Here is an 11,866-nt window from a genome sequence, read left to right as displayed (position 1 = left end):
TATAAAAAAATCAATATTTAACTAAATATTCATAAACATTATAGATTTATCTAAATACAACCATTACCATTTAGAAATGTAAATTTATGTGACTTGAATTCTTAATAGAAGACACATAAGCTTTCAAATACTAGTAAACATAACTTTTCAAATTATAGGAAAAAATCCACAGTATTACAATTCGCCGCAGACTATTATAAATAAAACAAATTAATCAAATGCATTCAAACGAAATTACGAACATGTCTACAATATACAATATTCAGTTACCACCTTGGTAGCCTAGTTGTAGAGCGCCCGCTTCGAGTGCGAAAGGCCGTCGGTTCGATCCCTGGCCGCTTCATACCAAAGACGTAAAAAATGGTACTAGAAGCTTCGGTCCTTGGCGCTCAGCCAGAGGATAGCACTAGGACTGTTCAGCCCGGTGTCAGTATAATGTGACGGGGTGGGGTAGCATGTCACGTTTCTACGGCGTGATATTCCAGTGAGGCACACTATGAAGTTGGGCATTGTGCCCACTGCTACAAGTAGACACCGTCGTTTATATAACTGAAAAAAATGTTCAAAAAGACGTTAAACCCGAACACACACATTCTACAATATTCATTCCTTACGTTCAGTTTTGTTTCTACTTAAATGAACAACAATAAAAATCAAGGTTATATCTTACTAGCATTTATACTATATCTATCTCTTAAATTAGTGAGGTATTTGTCTACATGTTAATCGAGCTTTGGCTAATATTACAATTGACTATTGTCAAAAACCCTTCATGCGCCATTTAGAATATCAGTTGTGTTTATATATCTACTGTTTATTTCAAGTGATACGTTAAAACTGTGTGGTGCAATCAGATTTGAAAGAAATCAGGTATTAAAATGTCACAATTAACTCCGGAGCAAGAGATTGAACTTAAAACAATATTTGATGATTTCGACGAAGACAACAGCGGGACTTTAAAAGTTGAGGAACTGCGCAAAGCTGCGCAATATTTTGGTCTGAATCCGTCAGAAGCGGAAGTGGATGAGAAATTATCTGAACATGACATAAATAAGGACGGTGCTCTTGATTTTGAAGAACTAAAAGCGTTAATTGCTGATATGTATAAAGACCCAGAGGTAAGCATTTCATCTGTTAATAATTAAAAGGCAAGAAAAGCCTGACAATTATAATTTTATATATTTAAAAGCCATATTCAAGCCTTTTATAACGCTAAAAAGTTTTTTAAAATGGACCATTATTATTGTAAAAGATATGGCAATTTGAAATTTCAGAAAATTGCTAAACATAGAGGCAGCCTATTTTAGTGTGTTTGTAATAGTAATGCCATATGTTTCTTGAGTGTAAGATGTAAAACTTGATAATCCCTTTCATTATAGCTTGAAAAAGTACAACAAAAACAAAAATGTTTTACAGAAATAAGTCAATACAGTTTAAATATGCATCTATAACTGTAAGAAATCCGCCATGTTGTTTTTTGTTGCCATGGAAAGCCATTTTGATCAAATATTACATAGCTGATAATTTTCTCATTTTTTCAACCGATTTTGATAATTATTTCATCTTTTTAAATGAAATAAAAATCCTATCAGACGGAATTAACATAAGAAGAACATTGCCTTTCCCTTTAATAGGTTATTACTGAGTGTATCTATGATCTGCAATGAGGATCATAGTGGACCCGTAATGACAATCGGCAATTTCCGTGCGATTACGTATTCTCCGTATGCGACTTCGGCATCCTTCGGTGACAGCAGAACGTTATTTTTAGTAACAACCGGAGAATGCCGAAATCACATTCAGGAAATACGTAATCAAACGAAAATACCGATTGTCACCAAAGTACCACTCCCTAAGACTGACTTTAGTATTCGTATATGTCTTATTAATTTAAATATGCTTGTCCTTTTAAACAATGTGTACGCTTTAAGTTTGTATTTTTGTTTCATTCTCACTATGAATTTCTTAATAAAGATATCTTATTTCATTCGCTCTTTAAGCAAATATGCACAGAGATGAGGGAGGCATGGAAAACGGTATTGCAAGACGTAGAATTGGAAGATGGTGAAAAACTAACAAAAGATCAATTATACAATATATTGAAGGTGACCAAACGTGGTTTTGTTCGTTTTTCTTTCGATCAAATATATATCCGGTTTTTCATTTTCAGTTTCAGAGATTTGTCAGTTGTTCAGCGAATTATAAGATAATTGAGGTTGATTTCAAACTTATGATATTCAGTCCGACATATGTACACAATTTCTATATTTCCGTAACTTATCATTTTCCGGTTTCCGTAGCCTGAATGTTTACCATGACGTGTTTAATTTTGTATTCATGTCAATTTCAGGACAGGGGAGATGATCCACTGACAATGGAAGATGTGAATGACATATTTGCAGATCTTGACAGAGACGGTGATACAGAAACAATTACCACGGAGGAACTTAATGCTCTCTTTAGTAGCTGAAGAGAATAAACTGACACTATTAATTTGAGCCGTGCCATGAGAAAGCCAGCAGAGTGGGTTTGCAACCAGCATGGATCCAGACCAACCTGCGCAGTCTAGTCAGGATCCATGCTGTTCGCTAACGTGTAGGCTTTAAAAGCGAACAGCGTGGATACTGACCAGACTGCGCGGATGCGCAGGCTGGTCTGGATCCATGCTGGTCGCAAATCCACTGTGTTGGTTTTCTCATGGCACGGCTCATCTATCAATTGCTAGATTATGCAAATAATGCATTGATATTCTAACAACACAAGAATTCATTTGGTCAGTGCTGTAATCGATGGTATTACATTGATGTGAATGATCTATGATATTTTGCTTCTCTTCTTTAAATCCAAAGGTCATATTTAAAAGCATGAACAAGTATTTCATATAGTGCATGCAAACATAGAATTAACAAGTTTACGTGTGCATTAGGTTTGAAATAGTACACACTGCACTACCACCAAAAACTGGCTGTTTTTATCAATCACTTGTGACATTTAATTATGAATGCAGTTATGTATGAAAACTTAATTTAAATATTTAGTAATGTTTATTACATTTAATAAGGTTTTTACACATTTTAAGTAAATTTCTACACAGATAAAATATTTTAATGAAAGATGGCCATTGACTATCTTTAAAGCGGATTAGTATGGAGATCAACTTTGATATATTAAATATCATAAAATCTTACGTATTATGTTTCATTTTTGTCATTTTACATATTGATATTTATATGTATCATGTTCATCTAAATTTATTTTTCCATTGTGTACATGTATAACGGAATGTTCGGACGTTTAATTAAAAAGAGATTTTAAGCCTGTTCAATCTGATTTGATCTCATATTAATTAGAGATAATAACTAAATAAAGTCTTACAAATACTGTAATTAAAACATAATAGATAAACATGTGATATGTGGAACAAAAAAAGAGTCAGTTACTTAAATGAACGATTGTATACTTACTTATTAATTTGGATATTCTCATTCCGAACAAAACGAGCGTGAGCTACAGTATCAAAAAACAAGACCAGGTGCATTTTAGCATTTGTAAACGCAGATATATGAGCCGCGCCATGAGAAAACCAACATAGTGGATTTGCGACCAGCATGGATCCAGACCAGCCTGCGCATCCGCGCAGTCTGGTCAGGATCCATGCTGTTCGCTAATGGTTTCGCTAATTACAATAGTCTTTGAAAGCGAACAGCATGGATCCGCAGACTGCGCAGTCTGGTCTGGATCCATGCTAGTCGCAAACCCACTATGTTGGTTTTCTCATGGCGCGGCTCATATGACGCTTAAAACATTGTTTAACATATCCTACCAGGGAGATGATCCGCTGACAATGGAAGATGAGGCTGATACGTTTACAGGTCTTGACAAAGACGGTGATAGAGAAACAGTTACAACAGAGATACTAACCACCCTCTTTAGTAGCGGAAGTGAATAAAATGACATTATAAGTCACTATCAGCGTGAATTACAGAAGAAGAAAAACAGCCCCATTTAGATTTTTGAAGTAATTTAAGGTGTCCCGTTTGGACCATCGCCGCATACTGTGAGTTCGAAACAACGAAACAACGATACTGCGATGTTGAAAAGTCGAAATAGCGAAACTACGATGGTGAAAATTCGAAATCACGATGATGAAAACACGAAACTAAGATGGTGAAAAGTCGAAGTTGTTTCGTACTTCACCTTCGTGCTTTCGACTTTTCAAGATTGCAGTTTTGTTGTTTCGACTCGTTTGGCATTGTCGTCCGTTTTGTCGCTCTTAGTTTCCCATGTCGTAGGTCGGCGCACGACACACGATGCGTCGAGCGACAATACGAAACGACGCTCGACACATGATACGACGTGTGACAATACGACATAAAATGATGTCGCAGGTTTTGTCGTGTTTTCGTGCATCGTATAGTATTGCCATGTGTCGTATCACACACGTAGTGCGTCGACCTGAAAGAGTTTTCAACACGACAATGCGGAACTACGCACGATGTCGTGTCGCCCTTCTTATCGTGTGTCGTGCGGCGTGTCGCATTGTTGTGCTTCGTGTTGGTGTTTACCGATTACGATGTTGAATATCATGGTACTCAGACAGACAGATACCTTAACATCTAGAACGTTCTTCAGTACATAAAACAAATACTCACTACTATAACAACCTTCAGTTGTTATTTATCTATGTGTGTTTTTATTATACAATAAGACCTGAAATTCTATTATTATAAACTTTTTAAAGCCTCAAGAAAGCTAGATCCTAATATCTGAAGTTGAAAGAACTGATAGACATTTCGATAGACATTTGGATAGACATTTGATAGAACTGAAAGACTTTGTCAATCTTCTTGAAATCAAGTTCCATTTGAAAAACAGCTTAGTTCAATAGTCACATTATCATTATGTGACAATTTAGTCACTTTTAGTTTGATGTTAGACTGATATATGTATGATTTCTTCAGATTTTCTCAATAATATTTTGAGATTTAACGCGGAATCTTTCACTTCCGGTTGTCTGTAATGCTAAGTTTTCCAGCAATTTTTACAGTATACTACAGTAAATCTGAAGTAATCATTATTTCAAGGTTTTTAAGTAAGGTTTTTACCATCATTTTGTCAATTTAACTTTTACTGTAACATATACTATAGGCTGTTTTCAGATCGATTCTGCTCAAAAGTTGAGTGAGCGCCATATTTTGAAATGTCTTTCGCTCACTTCATTCGTGAAAGACATATGTCTTTCACCCACTACCTGATAAAATAAGTAGTTCTACGAACCTTAACTTGCATGGATAAATTCCATATTATTCCAAAGCATCCATTTGTTTCATTATAGATAACTTTCAACTAGTTACATTTATGTATTCTATAATTTAAGATATTTCAACTGGGAGATGTCTTTCGAGATGGCGGCATTCTGACAGATTTGTCATGGATGCTGGCTGTAACGGCTCATTTCATTGGTCGACATTTTTAGACCGCGTTTTTTCATTGGTGTTAGACTTTTCTTGCCAGACTTTTTCTCTATAAATATAAGTGTGTCACTGGAAAAACCTTAACCTTCACTCCTAGGTAAAAAGTATATATTGAAACTAGACTACTCTTTGTAAACTGCTACGCGACTAGTAAAACTTAGTCGTCCCTTATTGTATGCCTGATAACTTAATACACCTATTCTAATGAGATGTACAGTTAATTATCATGGTTCAAAGCTGTTTAAGTGGTAATGAACATCTGATTATAGATATTTTGAGCTGTTTACATCAAAATTACCAATTTGTAATGTATTGCTAAGGACTACTGAATCAGTTATAAAGTTTAGTAAAAACTTCTAGCAATCTATATTGCTCATTACAACCATGAACTTAAAACTGTGTTGACTTTAATTTCTTCCGCCTGCCATTACTGACTTAGCACCTACGGGTGTTACACTACTAACATACTTCTGACGTTGCTTGATTTTGCAACGGAACACAAAATATAAATATATTAGTTACTTTTAGCATTTCAAATCAAAAATAAACTTAAAGCTTTAAGATAAGACTAAGAAAGCTTTGGCTTCCAAATTTAAACTATAGTAAATGCCTGAGTACTTACTAACCCACTTACACAAATTGTTGTCTTTCTTTCCAAACCTACATGTGCTTAGAAGGGTTGGGAAGAATCCCAAAGCAGCAATGACACTTCGTATTCTGTAACTTACAGAAATTTCACAGTGAGGGTATTAACCACATTAGACGCTTTAGATCATGTGCCTGTATATTGTCCAGGCAGTTTAAAACATTTTTATTCCCAGTAATACATATACAACTTAAATACATACATCATAGTTTGATCAAGATAAGTAGGAAAGGATAAGAATGAAAGACACATAGTCTTATAGAATTCTTCTCCTTTGCGGACAAAATAATTTGTGCAAATACTTGAGGTCTTAGTTATACCGGGATAAAGAATGTAGTCTAAAGAAACAATTTAATTGAATATACAGTGAAACCTGTTTTAAGAGACCACTTAAGGGAGAGCAAAAAGTGGTCTCACAAGACAGGTGGTCTTTAATACAGGTTCAACCTATATGAAATGCACTATAAAGGGACCTAAAATCAATGGTCTTATAACACAGGTTTTTGCTTAATACAGGTGGTCCCTTAAGCAGGTTTGACTGTAATTGTAAAGACAAGTATGATGGATACTTTACGATTCATGTGATTTGACAATAAGACAAAAAAAAAGTAGAAGAAAGGATAGAAAGAAGGACTAAGAAAATGTCTCAGTGGAGCTGTCTTTTAAAGGAATCTCTTGCTATCGGAAATGTAGGTTAGTACATATGAAAATATGGTAGTATTCTCCTGATCAGAAATGTAAGGGCTACCAAATAAAATCGTGTTCAAGTCAATGTCAGATCCCTGCAGACTATTTAATAGATGGTTACGACTGGCAGAAAGAAGTGGACATTCAAAGAAGTAGTAAAAGTTTGATTCGATACTTCCACATCGGCATAATGGAGTAAGAGAAATGTTTTTAGGAAAAGGTGATAATTGAGTGAACTACATTTAGTGCGAAGTCTTGAATGAAGCACTTGGAGTTTCCTGTCGCCAAAATAATAATATGACGGAGTGTGTTTTTTATTTTCATTTAGGTTGTTTTTAAACGATGATAACGTTTTGGAGTTGCGTACTGCCGGTGTCAGTAGGTTCCACTCTCGGACAGCGGTGGGTAGAAAGGAATTATAATATAAAGTTGTTCTAGCAGGAACGACATGAATATCTTCAGAATTTCTTAAATTATAACGTGAATCACCCTGCTCAGGGACAAGAGAAGATAGGTAAGCTGGTGTAAGATTAGACTTCATTTTAAAGAACATAATTAGTCTTTGTTTGTATCGTCTGTCTGAGAGGGTTTCCCAAGCTACTTCTCGATATAAATTTTCCAAGGAAACAAGTCTGGTAGTACCTGAGGCGGTGCATGCACATTCATTTTGTATTTTGTCTAGTTGGTCAGACTCCATACGACGTTATCATATTCCAGGATAGGTCTTATAAAGGAGGTATATATTGTTTCAAGAGATCCACGGTCCAAAGAAAAATTTAGTTTGCGCGTGATATTGACCCTCTTCTATGCTTTTTCTACAACAAAACCGATATGAGAGTGCCAACAGCAGTCGTTTGACAGGAAAATGCCAAGGTGTTTATGTTGGAGTACCTAAGGTATATATACTGATTGAACATTTGGAGGGAGGGTGAGGTTGACAGTTCTTTTTTTCTTGAGACTAGCAGAGATTCGGATTTGGAGGGATTGAAGTCACTAGCCACTTATCAGCCCATGAAGAAATTGTTTGAATGTCAGACTGTAGAAGTTCCATACCTCATGTGTTTATTTCAATGTAAATGAGATGTGGAACCAATATTTGTAGTCCTGTTTGGTGCCATATAACCTATAATGTGTTGGTGCGCCGTAAAACCCAAATAAATAAATAAATACAGACTGTAGAAGATCCGCCGCTGTGTCGGACTGCTCAACAATTACATAAAGACTTGTGTCGTTCACAAACAGATTAATACAAGATCTGATTTCTTCAACGATGTCATTTATAAAGACAAGAAAGAGTAAGGGGCCCAGGATTAATCCCTGGGGAACACCAGCCCGTAGGAAAGCCCATGAAGATTTAGCTCCTGGAAGAACAACACGTTGACGTCTGTTTGAAAGGTAATTTTGAAACCAGTTGAAAAGAGATCCGGTTATTCCAGAGTATTTAAGTTTAGAAAGTAGACCTTTGTGCCAGACCTTATCAAATGCCTTGCTAATATAAAATAAGACAACTCGCACTTCTATGCCTTTATGAAGTGCCCTACAGAGGGTGTCGTATATATAAACAAGTTGATTAACTGTAAAGTCACCTGGAATGAAGCCAGACTGGACAGGAGTAAGGAAACGCGAGTCATGAAGATGGTTAAAAACGTGTTTGAAAATAAGGCGTTCAAAGACCTTTTCAATGGTATTTAGGAGTGAAATGGGTCTGTAATTGTTCGGTAGGGAGGCATCGCCTTTCTTATACACTGCGGTAACATGTGCTTCTTTCCACATACTTGGCAACGTGGATAGTTGTAAAGAAGCATTAAACAGGTCACAAAGAGGAAAAGTTCATGTGAAGCTTCACGAAGAATTTTGTTTCTTATACCATCGGGACCTGCGGCTTTATGAACCTGTAATGATTTTAAGACGTCTTCGGTCTCTGCCGGGCTAAGATAGATTTCACATAAGAAACTTGTAGAGTTGGATGGTCCCATATCAGGTACTTCTCTATTGTCATCATCAATATTTGCTTGGCCTGAAAATAGTTGTTTAGAAGGTTAGAATTTTCAAGATCAGAGAAAGTGATCTGATGTGCGTTTGGATTATTTAGTTTAGGGATAGAGTTATTGGTTGAATTAGAGATGAAAAATTTAAGCGTTGGCCACCAATCTTTGGAGGAAAGAGAGCCGTTTGTAAGTTGTTCAGTTGCCATAATTAAGCTTCTAGTTTTTAATTTTCTTGAAATATACAAGTTCATGTTCAGTTCATAGGCATTCGGCACATTTGTTTGGTCAATAATAATGCTATATATGATATAAAAAACACCAAAGACAGTCCAGGACCCAAAAATAAATCCAGCACTCATTTACTATAATTATATTGATTAATTGAAGGTAAACAAGTCTGCATTGCTGCATTTCAAGATACCTTCGTTTTACGCACTGTCATTTTTTAACTGAAAAAGATATGGCCAAATATCCGCATACCAACAAGACCCATTGAATATACCTTTGAGTTCACGGCTAGCTCATTTACATGTCGTCGTTAATTTCTAAGAAATGAGTTTTTAAAAATTGGCAAAAAGAAGTTTTTAAATGGCTGTTAAATCGTGGCATTCGTATACGATTAACGCAGTTGTTAAATTTTGTAAATTTTTACCGTGAAACGCAGCACTGTCGATTTGTTTACCTTCAATTTATCAATATATAGTAAATGGGTGCTGGGTTTATTTTTGGATCCCGGACTGTCTATTAGTGTTTTTATCATAGATAGCATCATTATTGACCATGCCTATGGCTCAGTTCAGAAAAAATTGACACAAGGCAGTTAATTTGCTAGCTTTATATTCAAGAAATGGTGCGCGCGGTGTCCTCCCTTCCCTTTTGAGAATTCACTTTTTATCGACATGATCTTTTACATACATTTAAAGTTGTCGTTTGTCGATATAGCTCCAAAATGGCACTATTTAAAGATATACAGATATACGATGGCCATCTTTCACGAAAATATTTTATCTTTAGATATTTACATCAAATGTTTAAACTTCTTATCAATTGTATCCAACTTTACTAAATATATAGATTAAGAGCCCGCATGCAGAATATATTCATAATTCTAACACCACCAGCAAATAACCCACATACATGTAGAGTAAAATCTATCTCAGATTATTCTGCGATAAACCAATCGCGTGCAATGACGTCATCCGATCCAGGTGGGTAGCACGGTCGTAAAAAGTAGTTACCATTTCTTTTAACACTGTTGATACTAGTATGTCGTGTTAGAATCGAAATAATACGTTCCCAAGTGTGATTTATCGTAGAATAACCCGAATTTTTCGTTCTTATGCGAAACAATATAACACTCAGGCCTACGGCTTTCGTGATATATTCTTACGCATAAGAACTCAAAACTCGGGTTATTCTACGATAAACCACGATTGGGAACTTATTATTTCTTAATTAAATGTCATGCAGTAACAGTTGATTATTAAAAAGTGGAAAAACATATTAATTCATACTGTGTGTACTATTTTATACCTTATGCATAATGCTGTTAATACACATAAACTTGTTTATTTTATTTTTTACATAAACTTTATGAAGTACTTGTTCACTGTTTTTTTTTTGTTGTTTTTTTTTGTTGTTTTTTGGTTCTTTTTTTTAATTATGAACTTTGGATCTTATATGCCTTTAAACTTGATTGTATGTAGTCAACAAAGATACATATGAGTGTAGAGCATTTCGTTCCACTTGTGAATACACAAAAAAAAGGAAGTCAAACAACCTGGTTTAAAAAGTCTATTTTCTAATTTTGTTCGTTGTTTACACCGCTATCGAGATGAATGTAAACATTTGAATATTTTATTGTAATCCAAGAACGGGGGGAGGTGGGGGGCGGGATTTATAAGAAGGCGGTTTAACTGAGGTCACTGTATGTTCTCCAGAATAATTTAAGCAGATATACTCCAAAAATATACACTGACTTACTTCATAACATACTGCAATCTTATGTTTTCACATACCATACATTTGTTTCCATGGAGGCTTATCGTTACACTAGTAAATTATTTTAATATACAGTATAACATAGCTACACAAAAAAAGGGCAAGGAATGCCTGACAGTAAGTTAATTTTATACGAAAGCCATCTTCAAGCCTTTCATGACGCTGAAAAAATTCAAATCGGACCACTAGTGAAAAAGATATTGCAGTTTGAAATTTAATAAAATGGCTGATCATGGAAGCAGCAATTTTAGTGTGTTTATGACGTCATTTACACACTGCTGAATTCTTTATTTAGCAACTAACCTTTAAATTAGATTAATTTCATATGTTTCTTGAGTGTAAGATGTAAAACATAGTAATTTCTTTCATTATAGCTGGAAAAAGTTACAGAAATAAGTTAATAAGTAAATACAGATCAAATATGTATTCAGAAATTTAATAAATCCACCACTTTTTTTGTTGCCATGGAAACAAAATGACCACCATTTTGATAAAATATTTAAATGCTCATAACTATCTTATTCTTAAACCGATTTTTAAAATGCTTTCAATTCTTTAAATGATTTAAGAAATCCAAGCAGATGGACTTAACTTGAGAACAACATTGCCTTTGCCTTTAAGATAGTTATCAAATTATTTATATTACAGTAAACAAGTGGTTCAAGTATCATCTTCAAAATGACTTAACTTTTTTTGTATAAAGCACAATATATGTCTGAAGCCCGCTCGCTTAGCTCAATAGGGAGAGTGCAGATCTACGGATCGCGGGATCGCGAGTTCGAGCCCTGGGCGAGGCGTATGCTCCCCGTGACGATTTGATAAAAGACATTGTGTCTGGTATCATTCGTCCTCCACCTCTGATTCATGTGGAGAAGTTGGCAGTTACTTGCGGCGAACAGGTTTGCACTGGTACAGAATCCAGGAACACTGGTTAGGTTAACTGCCCGCCGTTACATAACTGAAATACTGTTGAAAAACAGCGTTAAACCCAAAACAATCAGACAATATATGTCTGAAATATTTTTTATACTGATGCAAATGCATACCTCGTGACGGTTAAGTGAGTAAGG

At 35.2% G+C, this 11,866-nt stretch overlaps 1 protein-coding gene across 1 annotated transcript; it reads left to right on the top strand.

The window, feature by feature from the left end:
• The first annotated feature begins 795 nt into the window (after positions 1-795).
• On the top strand, positions 796-3,187 carry LOC123548006 (calmodulin-like). Its single transcript, XM_045335253.2, has 3 exons — positions 796-1,118; positions 2,001-2,105; positions 2,351-3,187. Exons 1-3 carry the CDS (start codon positions 879-881, stop codon positions 2,468-2,470), a joined length of 465 nt encoding a protein of 154 aa, XP_045191188.2. The 5' UTR covers positions 796-878; the 3' UTR covers positions 2,471-3,187.
• Positions 3,188-11,866: the final 8,679 nt, after the last annotated feature.

This window comes from Mercenaria mercenaria, chromosome 9 (genome assembly GCF_021730395.1).
Source record: "Mercenaria mercenaria strain notata chromosome 9, MADL_Memer_1, whole genome shotgun sequence".
NCBI classification, from domain to species: Eukaryota; Metazoa; Mollusca; class Bivalvia; order Venerida; family Veneridae; genus Mercenaria; species Mercenaria mercenaria.
The sequence above is the reverse complement of the archived record's forward strand: the minus strand, read 5'-3'. Positions and strand labels throughout refer to the sequence as shown.

Coding starts and splice junctions, on each gene's coding strand:
- LOC123548006 (XM_045335253.2), top strand. CDS start 879: ATGTCACAATTAACTCCGGAGCAAGAGATTGAACTTAAAACAATATTT. Junction 1,119..2,000: donor ATATGTATAAAGACCCAGAG/GTAAGCATTTCA, acceptor TCGCTCTTTAAG/CAAATATGCACAGAGATGAG. Junction 2,106..2,350: donor AATTATACAATATATTGAAG/GTGACCAAACGT, acceptor TGTCAATTTCAG/GACAGGGGAGATGATCCACT.